The following is a 22,920-nucleotide window of genomic DNA, read 5'->3' on the forward strand; positions in this document are numbered from 1 at the left end:
TCCCCAAGAAGCCCAGCGTGATTTATGAACATTATCGCATTACACAATAAGTAATTATTCTAAGAGATAAGTGGGCAATTTGATTCATTTTATACACTGAATCAGACCCATTTTCCAGCAGTTCCAGAAACGGTCCTACAGTTTACAGCAAGGGCTTTCAAACTAGTTTTACCTGTGAACCCCTTCCCTCTAGGGAATGCCAATGCAAGTGACAGATACAAGCTGAATTACTCTAATTCTTCCAAAAGCCATAGCTTATCAACAATTAAATATAAAACTCATCTCCACATTGGTGTCCCTTGGGCCCTCATGTTGGCCTGTTTTGAGTTCCTCAGAGGTGCCAGGCTCTCTCCCTCCTTTATACAAACTCTTCTTCCTCCCTGGACCGCTCTCCATAACTTCCTTCACCTTGTCAACACCTACTCATTCTTTCAGTCCGAGTTCCAGAAGCCCTTCCTCAGAGAAATCTTCCTTCATCTTCACCCTCGGATTTAGGTCTAAATCCTGTAATAAATGCTCTGATCGCCCTCATGCAGTGGGCTACCTGTCCCATAGCCTCCAGTGTCTACCTCCTGACATGCATGGCCTCGTGTGGCATCCACCCCTTGAGCATAAGCTGGATTTAGCAACTTGCCTCCAGTGAATAGAACATGGCGGAGGTGATAAACTGTCCCTTCCAAGATTAGGTTACCTAAAGACTGTGGCTTCTGTCTTGCTTAATCTCTCTCTTTCCCTCTCACTTCCTCCCTTGTTCCCTGTGAGGGAAGCCAGCAGCCATGTTGTCAGTAGGCTTAGAGAAAGGCTCACACAGCAGGAACCTATCTCTCTGGCCATCAAGGACTTCAGCCTGCTGACAACCACATGAGTGAGCTTGAGATGTCACGGCCCCAGTGACCTGAACCACAGGACTCAGCTAAGCCACACCCACAGTCCTGACCCAAAAACAGAGAAATAATAAATGATTTTTATTTTATGCTACCAAGTTTTGAAGTAGTTACTTAGCAATCTATAATTCACATACCGCATATAGCTCTTCTTCAAAGCACTTTCACTGTTGTAATTTTATACTTATTGCTATGATAATTTGACTGTCCCCTTGACTGTGAACTCCATGAGGGCCGAAACTCTCTCTTTAGCACAATGGCATCACAGTGCCCAGCCCAGCATCTGGTAATGGCAAATGCTCGGTAAATGTCAGTGGCATGAATAGTTTATTCCAACCATCAACTTTTCCCCTAGCCAAGCAGGCCCCCCAATAATAAGCGTGATGAGCGTCTTCCACTTGTAGGCTCACAGCTCCTTCCCTCACTCCCCCTCCCATACAAAGAACACCCGATTCGGTCATGACCTGCCAGAGCTTCTACTGCAGCCAAATCTTCTCACATCCATGGTCTCCTTTTCTCATCCACTGACCCAGTTCAGATTATTATAATTTCCCAACCCTACCCTCAGAGAATCTGAGAATCTCTCCCTTAGCCTGCCCCTTTCTCCAATATCTGTTTCCTCCAAACCATCTCTTATATTGTTGCTCCCCAATCTTCCCAAAGAAAAATGCCAATTGTTTTAGCTCATCCCCTAAAACCTTCAACGTCTCAGATCCTAAGATGATTAAAACCTAAACACCTCATATTACAAATATCATATGATATCACTTATATGTGGAATCAGAAAAAAGGGTACAAATGAACTTATTTACAAAACAGAAGTAGAGTCACAGATGTAGAAAACAAACTTATGGTTACCAGGGGATGGCGGGGGAGGGATAAATTGGCAGATTGGGACTGACATATACACACTACTATACATAAAATAGATAACTAATAAGAACATGCTGTATAGCAGAGGGAACTCCACTCAATACTCTGTAATGGCCTATACAGGAAAAGAATCTAAAAAAAAAAAAAGAGTGGATATATGTATATGTTTACTGATTTATTTTGCTGTACACCTGAAACTAACACAACATTGTAAATCAACTATACTCCAATAAAAGTTTAAAAGAATAAAAAGAAACACGTCATATAATTATCCAAAACCATTCAAAAGCTTCCACCGTGCCTTCTCAACAGCTGAGACCCAGCCCCACAGGAGAACTGGCATGATCACACTAGTTGGGCATTCGTCTGCTTATGCCTGAACTACTCCTCACCCTCTGCCCCAATTCTGCTCATCCTATAAAGACCTGCTCAAATTCCACCTCCTCTCTAAGACCTTCCCATATCTCCCGGGAGAAATTCTCTCTCCCTCTCCTGTGCCCACGGCACTGCTGGCTTTCCACTGGAGCAGTAATCAAAGCCTGGTTAAAGCATTAGATCATATGTGTCTGTCTTCCCATGAGACCATAAACATCCTGGGGACAGAATCCAGGTCTCATCACCTTGTCATCATCATGCCTGCTACATGGCCAGAGCTCAGGAAGGACTCAGTGAATGTAATCGAGTTACTACTTTGAAAGAACAGACATGTAGGGAGCGCTTTTTATTTTCAGAACGCTGCTGGGAGGGCAGATGACTAAGTCAGTGGCTTTTTTTTTTTTCTTTTTTTAAGCAAAGAGACCACAAACCACCTTTGAAGCCAAGAAAAAGATGTGATTGGAGGGAAATGAATTGCTACCTTTAATCCTCCAGGGAGTTTGGAAAAACAACAAAATGCCGGCTTCCACCAGATCATTTCTTTTTAATTAAAAGTTAGTTGGATTCCTTTGGAGCACTCAATTTTCTGGTCAACAAGAAGTAACCAATGCTATCCACACCCCCTCCCCTGTCCTTCCACCGCCACTCCTGGAGTTAGGCAACCCTTGGGGGTGGCAAACACTTTAGCTGTTTGCTCCATGCTCATAATTAGATTGTCTAGACAGGAGATGTTGCTGGAGCAATAGGAAAATATTTTACAAGGCGTTCCGCAGAACCACACTTTATAACAGTGATTAGGACGCACTGACAGACGCGAAGCCAGCAGAATCAGCCTGGGCCATGAGCTGGTTTCACCCAGAGCGGAGGAGAGGCCCCTTTGAAGCTCTCATCTGACAAACGTATGCCAAATTAGAACTCTGGGGGCACGGAGCAGCTCGTTAGCTTGGATCTCAGGGAGCAAGGTTGAGGTGATGGGTTAATGTCTGGGATGCCCTCCTCTCTCATGCCTTCTTCCTGCTGATACTAAGTCAACAGGGACAGCTCCTAGCCCCTGCTTTCACCAGCGTCTCTACGGACAGGATGAGGGGTGACCACCTCAAGCAATTTCCGAGCCTCTCTCCTGCAGCATTGCTATCCTTTATATTTTGCAGAATGCAAATTTTCAACGGCATGGAGAGATAAATGTGTAATGCCTACTCTTGCAGGAAGGCATTTCTAGGCCTGACCTTCCCACTCAGCTTTTGTTGGCGTATCAATGTGACAGCAACAATATTTTCCAGCAGAAAATCTTAGACCTTTTTCACAGGAGTAATTGATTAGGTAAAATCATTCAGCCCTCTAAGATGAATGACTTGGGGAAATTGCTACATAAATAGAGTACCACAAAAGCATAGGATTTCAAGATCAAAAAAAAAAATTTAAAAAGGAAAAAAAAATTTAGAGATTTAGGGATAAATTAGGAATTTGGAATTAACGTATACACACTACTATGTATAAATAGGTAAGCAACAAGGACCTACTGTATAGCATAGGGAACTATATTCAGTATTTTGTAATAACCTATAAGGGAAAAGAATCTGGAAAAGAATACATATGTGTGTGTGTACATGTGTGCATGCATATATATATATATATATATATATATATATATATATATGAATGACTGAATCACTTTGCTGTACACCTGAAACTAATACAACATTGTAAATGCTAGGAGTTGCCCCCTGTTGACTTAGTATCAGCATGAAGAAGACGTGAAAGAGGAGGGCGTCCCAGACATTATACTTCATAAAAATAATTCAGAGATTTTATAAGTGAGGAAAGTGAAATTCAGCCAGGGGAGGAGACTTTCCTGATTAAGAAAGTAGATCAGGACCCAGATCCCTGAATCCTCAATGAGTGTCTTTCTCCCAAACCTATTATAGAAGCTTACATCCTTCAAGTGCTTATTACATACCAGATATTTTTCTAAATATTTTATATGTATTATCTCATTTAATCTTCAACATGGACTAAGATAGATACTATTACCCTCTCCAGTTTCCAGGTGAAGAGACTGAGGCACAGATTGTTGTGTGACTTGCTCTAGGTCACCCAGAAGCAGATCTAGGATTGGCTCCCAGGCAGCCTGACTTCAGAACCTGTTCTCTAAGCTCTAAACTACTTATGCTCTACCTCCTGATTACAGACTTCAGATAGGAACAGGGGTCATGAAACGGGGCCCATTTATCCTCAAAAATTACAATGCATTTGAGGACCAGTAGGAACTAGGTGCATGACAAAGGGAGGAGTTGAAATCAGAGGATCTCATGTTCAAGACCCCACCATCATGTTATCTGTTTGATTACATACAAGTCACTTGACCACTCAGTTTCCTCATCATTATCTCTTGTGGGCATATTTTTAAAAATGGGAGAGTTAGCAAGTAAATATGGACTTTTAGAACTCTTTAAGTAACAATTATTTTAACACCTTACAATTTACAAAACACTTTTATATCCTTTATTTAAATCTATAATGACCTATGAGTTGGGCCTGACAGGGATTTTTATTATCGACATTTTATAGATCGGAAATTGAGAGCCCAGGAATTAAAATGAATTGTCTAAATTCAAGCAGTAAGAAAATTGCTGTGGCTAAAATTGGTCATAGCTTTAACCTAATGGTTAATCTCATAGAAACGGAATCTTCCTCTCCCTCCTCCATTTTTCTGGGAGGTTATAGACACAACAGGATTACAAAAATTAAATTTTAATTAAAATCTGGGAATGAATCCAATTATGATAGAAATAAGATATAGGGTTCTCATCTCAGATAAGGAACAATAAAGGCTATGTACTAGCAACTAATTAAGCTAGTTACTCTGTAAGATAAACCAGACCTTTTACTATTTCCTGGTTTTGTGTCTGGTGAATGTTCTAACCCAAAGAGAATCTTCCTTCATCTCACAGATAAATGATCCATAGCCTGTAGTTGTCTCTTCCCATCACACTCTCACATCATATTAAGCCAAAGGCAAATCAGTGAATAAAACAGAACAACTCTGTTTTGTAAGTACCAATACGTGGGATACACTGGCACAGGTTCTGCTAAGTTCCAATAGTCCTCTTCACAGCTTCTTAAGAGAAGCAGAAGCTACATTAACAGGAGAGGTTATCTTCACCCAGAGAGACAGAGAGGAGGAAAGGAGAGGACAGAGGATGCAAAAACAGAAGCAAGATCACAGACAGAGAAAGAGGAGAGGGAAGGGACAAGGAGGGGAGGTGAGGAGAGGGGAGGGGAGGAAGAAGAAAAGGAGATAAAATATTATTTATTAAAGGAAAAGAACACTGGACAGGAAGTTAGAAGAACTGATTTTGAAGCCCAACTCTAATACTAAATAGCTGATGGTGCAATGAATCCCTGGACCCCTCTCGGTCTCACTTCTCTCATCTCTAAAATGCAGTCAGTCCATGCTATTTATTCTTGCTGTTGAAGGTCAAATGGCACGAGGGAGGTAAGAGCTCTTGGTAAACAGTGTCAGCATTGCCTTCTGCAGCCAGCAGGTGCTAATGTTAAGTCACTGCATTTTCTTATAACAAGGGAATTTGCTCACTCTGTTCAGGCTTTCCTCTGGATTCAGTTTATGATTATTTAGCAGGTGATTTTCCCTTGCCTCTTCCTCCTTTCCCTGCCTGATGAACTCTGACTTATAATGGTGACTTAATGCCCAACCAAGAAGGGCTAACTGACTTGGAAATAAAGATAAAAATTAAATTAATCTACTTAGTTCCATGTTAACAAAAGCTTTCATCTGGGAGAAAAATCAGAACTTGTTAACACCTGATATCTAAAAGGCATATTACAAAGTGCTTTCAAATTATCTCATTAGAGCTGTACAATAAGACTATTAATGAAACAGAATGACAGTATGAATGACCTTTTGAAAGATGAGGAAACAAAGTTAACAGTTGTAAAATTAGGACTGAAATCCAAGACTCTATCCCCTGTTCAGAACTCTACTATGGAGGTTTGCTAAAAAAAATGAGCAGAACTTTAAAAACCACCCTTTCATCACACCATGTTTCTACACCTGGGGGGGGGGGCAGAATAAGCATTTTAATTTTTAACAGCATGCTAGCTGCTGCGACAGGCTTTCTTACTTTAACCCAGGATGAAAATCTGAATAAAGCCACACAAGTTAATTAGGAGGCCCAGAAATACACCAACTCTCTAAGGTAATAACTGGGTGCCTCATGGGAAATCAAATAAAACAAGCCATAAAAAATGAAATTTGTCTGGTAAAACTAATGAAAGAAGGGAGGTGAAGGATGAGAGAATGTGAGAATAGTATGAATATGTAGATTTCTTATGTTTCACCATGGAGCTTTAATATACACTGCTGAAGATGGCATATCAAGTGGAAGCATATTCTTTAAATAAATAACCATGATATAACTAATAACAATAATTATAAGCAACTTTAAAGAATGAATGATAGAGAAGTATAAAAAGAAGATGAAAAAGTGGGTTGTTCATGTAAATGAGTTTATCTTAGGAAGTAAATCGATAATATTCAAAAAAGATAGAATTAAGATTACTATAAATTACACTAATAGTCACTAGTAGAAAAAGACTCTAAACTTTCTTGCTTAAAGAAAAATATGCTCAATGGAAAACAAAGGAAATATAGAAAATATGGTAATATATTTAGAAAAATGCAATAATACAAAAATCAAGATGGCAGAACTAAGACTGTAACTGTCACATTAATATGTATAAACAGGTTAATCTTACCAATGAAAAGAAAAGACCCTCAGATTGGATCACAAAGTAAAATTCAATCATATGCTGCATACAAGAACACATCAAAAAATAAAGAAACCCCAAAAATTTACAGTAAAAAACAGGCAGAAATATATGAAGAAAATTCAAATAAAAAGGGCATAAGGTTTGCAATATTCAGCAGACAAGACCAAAAGCAAGGAAGACATTAAAGGAGATAAACTTTATAATGAAAAAGATTATAATCTAAAATAAGGATTCAACATCTATAAATGTTCCTACATCAAACAAGACAATACGAACATTTATAATGTTAAGTCACAAAGTTAAAAAAAAAAAAAGCATAATAGTTAAGGAAAATTTAATTCTCCTCTCTCAGTCTATGAGAGATCAAGTAGCCAAAAAAACTTAATTAATGAATAATAGGCAAAGACAAACAAGACACAAAGGACATAATGATAATGGATCTAAAAGTACCATTTATCGAATTCTATACAAAGAAAGCAGAGACTGCACATTCAAGTATTTATAAAATGTTGATATAAATTAACAATTGAAATGTAAAAGTATTCAGTAAATCCCAAGGAGTAGAAATAGTAGAGAAGACATTTTCTAAACACAGTATAATATTAAAACTAGAAATTAATAGCAGAACTCAAGGGAGTAGGCACATTATAGTCAAACTTCTGAAAACTAAGATAAAGGTAACATTTGAAAGCAGCTAGAGAATACACAGAGGAATAGCAGGTCAAATGACTGTGGACTTCTGTCCAGAAATTATGGAGGCCAGAAAACAGTGGAACAACATCTTGCGAATGCTGAAAGAAAAAAATGTCAAGTCAGAATTCTCTAACTAGAGGAAATATTCTTTAAGAATAAAGGCTAAATAAAGACCTCCCCCAAAATAAAAAATAAGAAATTTTATCATAGTAGATTACACTACAAGGAATGCTAAAAAGTAATTTTTCATGTGTAAGGAATATGACCTCAAAGAGAAACTTGAATCTTCTGGAACAAACGAAGAGCATCAGAAATGAAAACATATGCATATAAAAGATAACTTTAGTTTCTAATTTCTTTGAAATACATATGATTTCTTAAAGCAAAATTTATAATGTTATCTTGTGGGGTTTAAAATGCACATGAAAGTAATATGCATGACAACTGCAATGTAAAAGGCAGTGAGGAGGGGATATAAATGGAGCTACATGTATATTGTATACATATACTTTAATTTTCTGTGTATTATAATGTTCTGACATCTTTCTGGCAGGGAAGAGACTGCCCCTCTTAGGGGTAGCCAACTCCTAGAGATAGCAAAATGCCCAACACATGGACTTTGATATGCAAATTAAACAATCCAGAGGCATACCTCCTCTATCTGGCCCATACTTCCCATAAGGCAATATTCTTTTGCCTTAGCTAAGAACCAGGTACCAGGCAACCAGGAACCACCTACAGTTTAAAGTCTATCAAAATTATTCATACTGGCCAATCATAAACTGTTTACCCTGCCCTGCCTTGCCTTTCCTGTGGAAACTCTAAAAAAGATCCTGGCCTAAGTTGTCCCCCAGCTCCTGCCCCTCTGCTTCTTGATGGACACTGTGTCTTCCCTTATGGCCCTACATGCCATATGGTGACTCCCTTTCTGGGACTTGTGAGTATAATAAACTTCTTCCTTCAAAGCCTCATTCTTGTTACCTCCTGTGACTACACTGACTTTATCATGCCATTTCCAACATTTACATTCTTAGAACAATGTATTTACAAGGTTTCTATGTTTTAAGTGTAGTGTTATAATATTAACTCTAAGTGCATGGTGGAAAATATTTATATTATAATTTCTAGAACAGTGGCTCTCAATTCAGAGTGATTTTACCCACAGGGCACGTTTGGCAATGTCTGGGGATATTTTCGATTGTCATAACACAGAGGCATGGTGCTATTAGCACCCAGTGGGTAGAGGCCAGTGTTGCTGCTAAACATCCAACAGTGCTCAGAACAGATTCCCACGCCAAAGAATGATCCTGATCAAAGTGTAAATAGTGCTGAGGTTGAGAAAATCTGCCTAAAGCAACTACAAAATTATGTAAAATGTTATAGCTAAAAAGCTTATATATATTGTATTGGGTTGGCCAAAAAATTTGTTCAGGTTTTCTGTAAGATCTTATGGAAAACCCCGAACGAACTTTCTGGCCAACCCAACATATAATTATGAAGAATTATATATATGTAATTATATATATAATTTGAAGAATATTTATATACTTACAAAGAAGGTTGAAAAAAGTACAAAGAAATAAAAAGTAGAAGGGGGAGAGAGAAAACAAGTAATAGGTATCCTTAACTTCAATCATATCAAAATTACTAAATTACAAAAGGAAATAAACACTCTAATTAAAAGACAGAGATGATCAGAACAGATTAAAAGTATGACCCAATTATGTGATCTCTACAAGAAATGCACTTTGAATACAAAGAGAGATAGTAAATGGATGAAAAAATATATACTATGTAAAAATAAGTATAAAAATGATAGAGTGGCTATAATAATATGAGATACAAAATAGATTTCTAGACAGAGTATTGCCAGAGATAAAAAGCAACATTTCATAATGAAAAAAGGCTCAATTCATCAAAACGACATACCAATCATGAATGTGTGTGCATCTAACATAGACTCTCAAAATACATGAAGCAAAAAATAATAAAATTAAAGAGACAAGAGAAAATCTCACAATAATAGCAGATTTTAACATTCCCCTCTCAGTAACCAATAAAAAAAAAACTAGACAAAAATCAGTAAACCCATAATCTAAATAAACAACATTATCAAACTCAATGAATTAATTGATATCTATAGAAAACTAAACACAAAATTCTTTTCACATGCACATGATACATTCAGAAAGATGTACTATATATTTGTGTCAATAAAAATGTCTCAATACATTTACAAGGATTAAAGTCAAAGACAGTATATTCTCTAAGTTAAAACTCAGTAATGTTAAAATATCTAGGAAAACCCAAAATATTTGGAAATTTTCCAGTACACTTTCTAAAGCATCCATGGGTCGAAGAAGAAATCACAAGGAAAATTAGAAAATCTTTCTAACTGAATGATAGTATAAACACAACATACACAAATCTGTGAGATGTAGGGAAAGCCGTGTGTAGAAGGAAATTTATAGATTTAAATGCTCACGTTAGAAACAAAGAAAGGCCTAAAATCAATGCCCTCAGGTTCCACATTAAGAAGTTAAAAAAAGAAAAAGAGAAGTAAACCAAAAAGTAAGTAGAAGAAAGAAAAACATAAAAGAAATAGTAGAAATCACCTACATAGAATCAATCGTGAAAATTGGCAAAGTGAAAAGCATGTTCTTGTTAAAACCAAAAAAAAAAAAAAAATCAATAGGTTCATCAACAGAAAAAATAAAGAGAGAGAATGCAGATCACGAAAATTAAGAAGACATTAAATGGATAATAATGGAATATTAACAACTATATGCTTTCAAATAAAACAACTTAAACAACAAATTCCTTGAAAAATATAATTTACCAAAACTAACACAGAAGAAAGAAATACGAGTAACTCAATATTTATAAAACAAATTAACTTTATTATCTAAAACTATCCCACAAAGAAATCTCAGGCCCAGGAAATTTCCTTTGTAAGTTCTATCAAACATTCAAGGAAGAGATAACACCAGTTATACACAAAAATCTTTTAGAAAATAAAAGAGAAGGGAACACTATCCAGCTTGTTTTATGAGGCCAGCATAACACAAATACCTGGCAAAGACACTACAAAAGAATGAAAATAATACACTAATATCCTCATGAACATAGACACAAAACTCTTTAATAAAACATTAGCAAGCTGAATTCAACAATGTATAGAAAAGATAATACACCATGACTAAATGTGTTTATTTTAAGACTGAAAGGTTGATTTAACATTCGAAAATCCTATTAACAATAGGATTTTTTTAAATTAGGCAAGCTGACGGAAAACTAAATATGCATAAATAAATAAATTCTTGTAAACACTTAATAAGAGGGGAGTAACTCTACCAGATATTAAAATGTAATAAAATGTTATAATAATTAAAATCATTTTGTATTCTAGTAAACAGATGAATGGATAATCCAGAAATAAACACAAATACACATGGTAAAATATATATTGATAAAGGAGAGCATTGAATAAATGATGTTGAGAAATCTAGCCTGCCATCTGGTTAAAAAAATAAAGTTGATTGCTTATCTTTTTTCTTACTTAAGGTAAATTCCAGATGAAACATATATTTAACTATTTTTAAAAATAAATTGAAAAAACTTTAGAAGAAAAGGTGGAAATATATTTTATAATTTCAGTGTGGAGAAAACCTTTCTCAAAAAGAAATAAACTCAGAAGTCTTGAAAGATTGATACATTTGACAACCTAAAACTCAAAGACAGTAAAACATAGCATTATAAAGTTAAAAGAGATATGACAAATGGGAAAAAAATATTTGCAATATATATGGCAGAAACAGGACCAAGTTCTTTGATATATAAGGAGCCCTTACAAATCAGTAAGAGAAAAATCAATATCTCAATAGAAAAAATATGGGCTCTTATGAAAAATAGGCAGTTCACAGAAAAAGAAATAAAATTACTTTCTAACCTAAGATAAACACCCTCAACTTCCTTCAAATTCTAGTGATGGAAATTAGAACAAAAATAAGACATTTTTCTTTATTTCCCTGGCAAAGAAAAAGAGTTTCATAATACATGATATTGGTGAGAGTGTGTGAAAAAGGATGCTCACACACTGAGGGAGCATGAACTGGCATCACCTGTTTAGAAGGCAATTTGACAGTAGCTGTCAGTTGAAATTCACATGACTTTTGACCTAATAATTCCGCTTGCAGAAATTTACATTACAGATACATTTGCACATATGCGCAAAGTCCTGTAGACAAGGATATTTATAGCAGCTTTGTTTGTAGTAGAAAAGATAAAAATAAATATCCATGACTAAGGGGCTGGATAGATAGATTAGACTTGAAATGGAATATTCTGCACTATTAAAAAGACTGAAGTTAATCTTTCCATGATTACATAATAAAGTCTCCAAGGAATATTTTTGGGTAAAATAGCTTGAGGCAGGACATTTTATGGTATGTGTACCCGCTGGGTAAAATAATTTGTGATAAATGTATGTGTATATCAATATTACAAATATGTGTAAACCCACACATATACATACAAAGACATTTTTATTCTTATATATTTGCAGATTATTTCTCAAAAAAAAAAGAATAAAACACGAAACTGCTAACTATCACCTTTGAAAATAATTCTGGAAAACTGAAAGTCTGGGTTAGGAGAGATATCCTGACAATAAATAATTTTTTGCGATATTTAAATAGATGTTTACCACGTGCCTATATTATTGAAAAATCCACCAGTTCAAAAAAGTCAGTGAACTAAATCAATCATTTCTAGCATCCATGAAAAGAGCAAATAAGAAATAGGTTTCTGATATGATATGCTTTATGTAAGGAAACCCAATCACTTGATCGGCCTATACTTCTTTCAGTATTTTAGAAAGATTTTTCAGCCAGGTGCTTAAAGAATGACAACAACAAAAGGTACCTGCCCTAAAAGAGCTCACAGTTCCATGGGAAGAGTTCACATTCAGAGGTTCAGAGGAAGGCAGCTGTCCTCCGGCTTAGATTTAAAATGTTGAAGAAAGTCAGTTCTTCCTGAGACCATAACAAGAATTTGCTCAGTTCAGCAACCCTCCTCTATAGACCTCACCAGGTCTCTTGGTAACTGTCAACCTCTCCGAGAGAGGTGATGTCCCCTCCTCCACTAAGCTTCCAGGAAAGATCCCAAAGAGACTTCTTTCAAGAAGTCTTATTAGCCATCTTGGGTTCTGTTCATTAAGCTTTGTAGAATAATTTCAATTCCCAAAGGCAACTGACAGCTGCTGGGGGTGAGGATGGCAGCAGGACCCCAAGAACAAGGCCCTCCAGTGGTTGCTGTTATAAAGCCACACTGGTGTATTTGGCCGCACCTCTCCCTGGAATGTTTCAGACCTGGTTGACCCTGTGTGGTAGGCATTACCTTTGTAGAAAAAGTTGCAGGAACATTGTACAGCAAGGAAGGGTAGAAATGGTCAATTGCTTGGGGCTAGAAGCCACGGGTTAAAATGTCACGAATGAAGGCACCAAGGTGTCTAGAACCAGACTGCCTTAATTAAAAGTGCTGGGTATTTTGCAGGTGACAGCACTCTTAGGAGACAGGGGGGCATTCAGGCTTACCTCACAGATGGGAGTGGTACTGTATGGTGTTTACTCTACAGAACTTTTTCCTACCTTCATTCCTTTGGTTACTCTCTCTTCCTTCTGCTTGGAATATTCTTAAGCTTTTGTTCTTCGGCTGACTCCTACCCCATGTCAAATATTGGTTCAAGCTCTTCTCCAGGAAAGCTTCTCTAATCTCTGCCACAGGAATTAGGTGAAAACCGCTTCCTCCATGTCACAGCTCTTTCCACTTTACATTCAACCACTGACTTGTCAGGTACTCATATTAAAGTACAAATGTACTTAAAATTGTATCCCTGGTGTCTGACGTAGAGTGGAAACTCAAGGATTGTTTGATGAATTCGGCTACAGCGTCACTGTTCTCCCCTGGATTCTCCCAGCTTACAGCACTGAACTGAACGTGGCGATTGTTTCCCCTGCCTGCCCCACACCCACTGCACCACTTTCCTGAGTCTAAGACATCATACTCACTTGTCCAGTGACATTGTAGGGAAGGAAAACTTGCCCAGGCAGATGCTATAGACAGCACTCAGGGGAATCCATTGCAACTGCACACAGCTGAGCATGATGAAGTCGTATTTGCAGATCAAGAGAATCCTGTCTGTGACCAGCAAAATCCTCTCCTTCTCATTGTTCCAGCGGTCTATCCTGTAAAAAATCACCACAGAGAACAAAAGTTATTTGCATAATCTTTCCAAGTTGAAAATAATGGAATTGTCTGAAACATAGCTACTGACACAGAAAATAATGAGGTTTGATCACCTCGGAAGAAAGAGAAGCTGAAGAATGCCATTCCTTCTCTCTCATTCCAGCCCCATGACTAAGGGAGGAGGGAAGTGGAGGATCACAGGGAAAGGTTTTGTTTTGTTTTGTTCGTTTTATTTTTTGGTTTTTTTGGCTGTGTTTGGTCTAGGTTGCTGCGCGCGGGCTTTCTCTAGTTGCGGTGAGCAGGGCTGCTCTTTGTTGTGGTGCGCGGGCTTCTCATTGTGGTGGCTTCCCTTGTTGCGGAGCACGAGCTCTAGACACGCGGGCTTCAGTAGTTGCGGCATGCGGGCTCAGTAGCTGTGGCGCACGGGCTTAGTTGCTCCGCAGCATGTGGGATCTTCCCGGACCAGGGCTCGAACCTGTGTCCCCTGCATTGGCAGGTGGACTCTTAACCACTGTGCCACCAGGGAAGTCCACAGGGAGAGGTTTTACGGCCACAGAGCTCAGAGATGATTAGCCTTGACAGGATCCATTAGGGGAATAGCAAGATTGTATCATGTTGGCAGTCAACTGATTCATGCTCCTCCATGTCTTCCCAGTTCTCTAGAAAGCCTTCATGGAGCACATCTTCCTCAAAGCACACCAAAAATAACCTTTGTTCTAACTCAACCTGGATGACTCACTAGGCATTAGTTTATGCTAATCTCCAAAGGCCGCATTGCTGACTGAAGATAAAATGGAGACTTGGGGCTTCCCTGGTGGCGCAGTGGTTGAGAGTCCGCCTGCCAATGCAGGGGACACGCGTTCGTGCCCCGGTCTGGGAGGATCCCACATGCCACGGAGCGGCTGGGCCCGTGAGCCATGGCCGCTGAGCCTGCGCGTCCGGAGCCTGTGCTCCGCAACGGGAGAGGCCACAACAGTGAGAGGCCCGCGTACCACAAAATAGAAAAAAAAAAAAAAAAATGGAGACTTGAATATAGGTCCAGTGACCTCCACCCAAGCCATCACTATTTCAAGCTCATTCTATCATTTTCTTATGGTATAAACATAGTGAAACAAGTGAACTGAGATTCTTACAAGCCAAAGACAAAGCAGACACTGGATAAGTGTTTACTGAATTGATTTGCTTCAGATTTGAGAGCCTTTCAGGATATGCATGGAAAATTCTGAGAGTTAAGAATCTCTCCAACAGAGAGAACAGAGAGAACCAGAAGCAATGGCTTCTGGTTAAAAGGGAGCATGGTCTGAAATTCTCCTCACTCTCAATGCTTTTGCTGTCTGTCTGCTACAGCCTTTGTATATAGCACTGCATGACTTATATGATAACCGTTTCAGTGCATGTTTTGTCTTCCCTAAGAGACAGAAAAGGATGATTTGTGACTGATTCATATCTGAACCCCCACTACACAGAGTCAATCTAATGTAAAAATTAGGACTGGGCACCCTGCTCCCATCTATTCTCACATAGTAACCAGAGTGCTATTCTTCAAATACAAAAGGAATGATGTTACTCCCCTGTTCACTCTATTAAATGACACCTTTTTGATTTCAGAATCAAATCCAGATTACATAACATGGACTACAGGTGCCTGTATGGTCTGGCCTCTGCCCAGCACCCTCTCATAGCAGGCTGAGAAAACTCATTGTTCAAGTCATGGTTCAAATGCCTCACTCAAAGGAGATTTCTTAAACTCTGATATAAACTTGTCCCCCTATTACATTTTCTCAAAGCTTTCTGATGCTTTTCCATTTTCAGCACTTCTCATAGTTTGTAAGAAGGAACGATATGTTAAAAGTTTAGTAACTGGTACCACATGAACACTGACAAATCAGAATGGACACCAAAGTACAGAGGGTAGGGCAATGCCAGTGAGTGTCATCTGAGGATCATCCCTATGTGTGTGTGTGTCGTGTCTGTGTGTGTGTGTGTTCCATGAGGGCTGTGACTGTGCCTGTGGGGCTATTTACTCTGTTCCTGTCAAACAGCCTGCTCTAAATAAATATCTGTTGAGTGGTAAAGGAGTGCCAATCATAATCATTTTGGAGGCCTTTGGGCTGGGTGAGTAACTGGGGATGAAAACTTCCAGCTAACTAACTCTGTAAGATTGGCTATTGAGCCTGTCTGTAGCTTACGTTCCTTACCTGTGAAATGGAGACAGTACTCATCTCCTAAGTTTGGAGAGAGGATTAAGGGACATGATTCTCAATCGGTGGTTTGTAAATGAGCTGTTATTATCATTGTCAGGGACCTAAGTGTCCTTGGGTAACCCCAATATGTGCCATTCCTCAATGTAGTCTAAAGACAGGGGAGACAAAATTAAAAGTTTAATCAACAGGAAGAGGAACAGGAAGAGACGTGAAGGAGAGAAAAAGGGAGATGAAGGAGGAAGAAATAGGGAGAAATAGAAGGAAAGAAAGAAAGATGAGATCATGCCTTATTATATGCTGGCCCTTATGCTTGTACAAGTATTAGCTCTACATCTCCCCACCACCCTTTGAGGAAAGTCACATTGAAAGTCACTCAGCTAGAATATGGTAGCAGTGTTAGTGATGTAGGGTCAAGAGATCTGGTTTAAATCTTGGTCCTATGGTTTCCATCCGCTCTAACAATGCTGCAATATTCAACTTCTACTCCACCAAGAGAAGGAAAGAATTCTTGATAATCTGTTTAACATTCTCCGTCTTAGTCAGAAAGAGACGAGGATTCTGAAATGTTTTATCAGATATCTACATAAATTTCTCTAAATAGATTGTATCTACTTAGCAGCAAGTTATAAGCTGCTGCCTAATAAACCAGACTTGTTTTTAGTCTAAAAAATCCTCAGATTTTAGTTTAATGGTTTTACTGAAAATGTCAGCACTCCATAATGAGATTTATTTTAAAAGGTAGAGGATGGATTCAGGAAAAAAAAAAAAAAGAGAGAGAATTCTTTTTAGGAACAGAGTGCTCTGCTGTGACACAGACTCTGCATAATTTACATGTCGGAAAAGTCTGAATCCAAGTAAACACACAGGCTTATACATAGTTTGGGGCCACCATCTCTAGCTTCTGGGCGGTATATTTATTTATTTAGACTTCAATCACACCTTTTTTCCCAGAGAACTCTTGGAGAAAACATTGAATTTTATATTCCTAATATTAATATAAGTTTGGCAGTAATATTCAGAACAAATACAGGAGTAGAAATAACAATAACATATTGTGTTTGTGTAGTCCACGGACATTCACAAAGCTCTTGAATATCAATGCTTTTGTTTAATCCTCCCAACGATCTTTTGGACTAGAAGCTATTACCCTCATTTTAAGGATAAGAAACTAAGGTCCAGAGACCCTTAAAATGCCTTGCCCAAGGCTTTACACCTAGCAAGTAGTAGTTCAAGGCCCTGAAATAAGTATGGAGACAGCAAATCCAGGCATAGTGTTTGCTTTCTCCATGGGACCACTCACCCCAAAATAGAGGACCCTTCAGTGTGGTGTGCAAGTGTGGTAAGAGCTATCTCTGGAAGGAGCTGATGTGATGATCTATACCACCCCTGAAAATGTTATCTCTGGGAAACAAAGCAAACATCTATGACTGTCCCCTCCAAACTTTGACCTCTTCCAGTGTTCCTATCTTGGGGGGAAACCCTTCTTCCATCCGGTTATGTATGCTAGAGACTTAGGAGTCTTTCGGGACGCATCCTATTTCTTCACCTCACATGCCAAGTCCTAAACATTCTACTACCCAGACATCTCTCAAAACCATCCACTTCTCTCCAGCTAGACTTTCACTATCTTAATCAAGTCTTCCCACATCTCCTGCCTGGACTCGTGCAGTCCCCTTCTCACTGGGCTTGGGCAACTAGCCAGCTGGACCTGGTTTATCTACATATACTTTATTTCCCTCCCAGCCTCATACCATACTGCAATGAGGTAGACCATTTTAAAAACAAATCTGGGGCTTCCCTGGTGGCGCAGTGGTTAGGAATCCACCTGCCAATGCGGGGCACACGGGTTTAAGCCCTGGTCCTGGAAGATCCCACATGCCACAGAGCAACTAAGTCCGTGTGCCACAACTACTGAGCCTGCGTTCTAGAGCCCACGAGCCACAACTACTGAGCCCACATGCCGCAACTACTGGAGCCCGCACACCTAGAGCCCGTGCTCCACAACAAGAGAAGCCACCGCAATGAGAAGCCCGCACACCGCAACGAAGGGTAGCCCCTGCTCGCCACAACTAGAGAAAGCCCTCACGCAGCAACCAAGACCCAACGCAGCCAAAAGTAAATAAATAAAAAAATAAATAAAAACAAATCTGTCTGTCCTTTACCTCCCAACCCTGGCTTCAAACACTTCAACAGTTCCCCATAGCTCTCACAAGAAATGACAATTTTCACCTTGTCTAAGAGCTCTGTAGGGTCAGGCCTTACCTATTTCTTCAACGACATTTCAGACCTCTGCACTCCCTTCTCTTTGATCTACTTTCAGTTTCTTGGACTCAGCGACGCCCGCCCACTCCTGCTGAAGGGGCTTTGCACGTGCTGTTCCCTCTGCTGGTCACGTTCTTCTTGATCTTCTTTACTTAATTAACTCCTACAGTGCTGAGCTCAATTACTCCTTACTCTGGAAAGCTTTCCCAGACCTCCAGGACTACTTGTCTTCTTTCTAATATATACTTTCATAGAACTTCACATCTCTCCTTCACAGCACTTCTCCCAGATGCAATTTTATAGTTATTTCTGTGATTACCTAATTCATGTCAGTCTTCTCTCCTATACTGTAAACATCACAAAGAGAGAGTCAGTTCTTAGCACGGTGTCACCACTGTAGTAGGTGTCCAAAAACTATTTCTGAAATGAATTGGTGAAGGATTAGCAATTCTTGTGCAGTGCAACCTATATGCTTTGCCTCATGCTGCTTGAAGAATCCTATCCACAGTTGTACAAATTGAAATACTCCCCCATAAAATAGCACATTTTCAAAAAAAAAAAAAAAAAAGCAACATTGGGAAAATGTTCATACCAAAAGAGTGAGAAAGAGGAGGATACAAAATGGTACCTTCAACGTACTTCCAATTTTGTAACAACAGCAAAATATATAGATCAAAATGTTAACACTGATTATATCTGAGTGCTGGGATTTCAAGAGACTTTCATTTGTTCTCATGCTTTTATTAGCCAAAGTTTAATTTTTTATGATAAACTTTCTACTTTTATGATAAAGGAGATATATCTTTTAAAATTTTTATTGAAATACAGTTGATTTACAATGTTGTGCTAGTTTCAGGTATACAGCAAAGTGATTCAGCCATACACGCATATATAAATATATATATTCTTTTTTTACATTCTCCTCCTTCATAGGTTACCACAAGATATTGAGCATAGTTCCCTGTGCTATACAGCAGGTCCCTGTGGGCTATTCATCTTATATATGGTAGTGTGTGTATTTTAACCCCAAACTCCTAATTTATCCCCTTCCCACTATCCCCTTTGGTAACCGTAAGTTTGTTTTCTATTTCTATTTCTTATTTTTTTTAGATTCCACCCATAAGTTATATCATGTGATATTTGTCTTTGCTTGCTTAGTATGATAATCTCTAGGTCCACCCGTGTTGCTGCAAATGTTGTGAATTCATTCATTTTTATGGCTGAGTAATATTAAAAGAGATGTTTTTTAAATAAAAAAATCACCTATCCTTCAGGTTCCCAGCTTAAATGCTATCTGTTTAATGGCACCTTCCCCTCACCTCCCTCGCCCCCAAGTAGATACCATCTCTCTTTCCGTTAAATACACACAACCTTTATCAAGGTTTCAATTGTGGCCTTAGTCACAATTTTCTGTACTTCTCCTTCCGTTCCCCACACACATGATGGAAGACCCTATGGTGTAGAGTCAGTGACTGAGCCCTATCTGGGTCTCCTCACTGTGCCCAGCATAGAGCCAAAGAGAGAGCAAGGTCTTAGTAAATGAACAGAGCATGGAATAAAAAAATAGAATCATAAGATTCATCCCCACAGTGATGAGAGCCTGTCTCTCCTGGCAGAGAATTTGCTACATTCTCCTACCACTGCTGTTCCTCAGCACTAGGTGCATCTCCCGTCTTTGATGGGGAAGGGGCCTAGACCTCCTGGTGGAAACAGGGAACCTAGTTGCTCCAGGAGATTTGCAGTTTCCTGGTACTACAACAGTTTGGCCAGCAGAGGGCAACAGCGAACCACCAATGACAGGTGGGACCCAACCGAGCAACTTTCCAGGACCCCCACCCCATTACTCAAACCATCCCAGATGCTTTGCCAGTCGCCCCAGCCCTACTGCTAACAATACTCTCAGTTGCTCTTTTAAGTCTGTGTCAAATCAGTTTATGGTTTGGAAATGATTTTTCTCCCCCAAATATATTCTTCTAATATTATTCCCCCAAATATGCACACACATGCATGCACACGTGCACACACACACACACACACACACACACACCACTAAGACATCGTCTCTGATATTGAATAGAGTGATTATACCTGATTTACAAATCAATCTTCTTTCCTGTGCCCCTCTAGCCTCTTAGAATAACCAGCCCTTGAAAGAGGAAGACAGCTCCTTGGCTAGCCAAGGATCAGCAACTCAGGAGGAAAACACTGAATCATTCATTCCACACATATTCCCTGAGCACCCACTGGGTTCCAGGCCCTGAAGAGAATCCAGTTTGGGTTTACAATTCAAACACAAACAGATGAAAAATGCATGGCATCGAAGCCGAGCAATTTGCCTCCCCCTGAGTTAAGTGAAGTCTTACAAAACATTTAGCTAAATAACCCACATGCAGTTCTTTCAATCATTTGGTTAATCTCTCCCTGGGCCTCTCCAATGTGTTTAAAATAGGGGACCCTCCAAGTAAACGCAGTATTCTAATAAAAACCCGATGTCCACAAACCTTCCCTGTTCCCGTCCCCTGACTTGACTTCCTGTGGTTCATTTTTTTCCCACTACCCCATGCAGCCGGCCATGTACCTGGCCCCGCACTTAGCTACTGGGAATACTGAGAAAAACATTCAACTCTTAAGGAATACACAGTTCTCTAAGATGTGAGGTGAAATCACCTAAGGAAGAGTTAATGGGTATGATGAGACTGGATAATGAGAACAAAAGTCCACAGACTCAGGTGTCTGGATTCCCAGCCCATTGCCCACAGGGCTGAGGAAAAGGAACCCTAGGCATCTATTTGATGTCCTTAAAGAAGACTCTCTTATCAGCTTTTCATCTCCTGCTGTTTGGTGAAGATCTCAGTGTTGGAAAAGCACGAGTTGCAAAGTACGGATGATTCTCTGGAGGTACGCTAAAAAAGCCTCAGGGATATTTATTCATTTCTCCAACACGTCTTTAACATGTACCACTCAGTATAGGACAAAGTGTCCCCGTAAAATATGGACAAGGATGAACCTGGAAACATCCACTTTTGTATCCACAGAACTACTTTTTGCCTGAGTAAGAGAAGTCCTACCACGAAATTTCATATTGCTCCAACTGAGTGCAGAAAAAAACAACGGTCAATTTTCCCCCTGGAAAACAAAGTCCTTAAGATGGGATCCATCACGTTTTATGAAACAGCAAGGAAGCCAGCGTGACCAAAGCAAAAGGAACGAGGAGGAGAGTGGAAGGAGATTTAAGCAGAAGCCACATATCGTGCTGAAATAACCACAATTTCTTTGCAATTTGAGAATGTTTTCACGTTAAATGGTTATTATCCCCACTTCACAGGTGGAGGAACCAAGTCTTAATAAAGTGACATGCATCTAGTACCAATGACAGAGCCATGGTGAGAATCCAGCACTTCTGACCCCCCAAGCCCAGGCCATATACATTCCATCTAGCGGCTTCTCCCACATATCTTCCCCGTGCAGCAGGCATTTGTGCTCTCCCCACCACAGTACCATCAGTAAGAGGATGTTTTAAAAGCTACACAAAAGAGAAGACTCTGGGCACACCCCATCCTTCTCTCTTTCCCACAAAACAACTAAACAGCTGTTGCATAGCTACTGGGCACACCAGGTTCTAATAAGAGGCCCACCCCCGAGGGGCTCTCTCCTCCCCGCCTCCCCCAAATTCACTTTAGGGGATTCACTTGATCAGAAGCCAAAGAAGCGGCAGGAGAACAAGGACTAATTTTGAGGAGGCGACAGAGAGGGAAGAACAGAGGGATGGGATACAACAAATGTTCACATCTTGCCACCTCCCTTGTTTTATTCTTTTAAATGGGAGAGATATTTGCTTACTGTACTGTGTTAGTTACACCTCCTTGGGTACAGGAGACACATCCCACATCAGGCAAGTCCAGGAAGAGGAGATGTGTTATAAAAATACTCTGAGGAATCCCACAGAAATCTACGAACAGGAACCATAGCACAGTAGGGATTTAGGAAACCTAGAAAGTCACAAGGAATGAAATGTACTCTCGAGGGGCTGTCTCTCTCATGATGTCTGTGTATCGCTCCATGCATCTCATCTGTTTCCTCTTGACTGATGTGGCCTTCTGCTTACCGCCAGTGTTTGCTCCTCTTTAATTCCACCTTGCCTATGACCTTATTGTTTCCTTAGTCCTGACTATACATGAACTTGCAGAATCTGCTCTCGTAGCTAACTGGCCTCTGTTGCCCTAAATCTCCCAGTTCAGACTCTCAAGATAAGGGATTCTGTTAGCCCAAATCATTCCTCTGAGTTGTCTTTTTGAGTCTCACATCAGCTAACCGATTAGCCCCCATTTGTCCAATCAGCTCTGGCCAGGGGCTGAAGTTATATAGTAGAAAATAGGATTTGCCAGTGAGAAACACTTTATTCTTCTTTTTTAGAATTGTTTTAACTATTCTAATTCCTTTGTCTTTCCATAAAAATTTTAGAATAGTGACTTCCCTGGTGGCACAGTGGTTAAGAGTCCGCCTGCCAATGCAGGGGACACAGGTTCGAGCCCTAGTCCAGGAAGACTCCACATGCCACAGAGCAACTAAGCCCTTGTGCCACAACTACTGAG

The 22,920-nt window shown here is 39.4% G+C and overlaps 1 protein-coding gene across 1 annotated transcript in view; it reads right to left on the bottom strand.

Annotated features, from left to right (window-relative positions):
• TPRG1 (tumor protein p63 regulated 1) overlaps nucleotides 1-22,920 on the bottom strand; it is a 148,311-nt gene that overhangs the window by 97,069 nt on the left and 28,322 nt on the right. The window contains 1 exon segment of the mRNA XM_022569690.2: nucleotides 13,685-13,861. Within this exon segment, the coding sequence (XP_022425398.2) occupies nucleotides 13,685-13,861 (177 nt within the window).

This window comes from Delphinapterus leucas, chromosome 4, assembly GCF_059928025.1.
Source record: "Delphinapterus leucas isolate spDelLeu-1000000601 "Yukka" chromosome 4, BTC_Dleu_Yukka2, whole genome shotgun sequence".
In the NCBI taxonomy this organism is placed as follows: domain Eukaryota; kingdom Metazoa; phylum Chordata; class Mammalia; order Artiodactyla; family Monodontidae; genus Delphinapterus; species Delphinapterus leucas.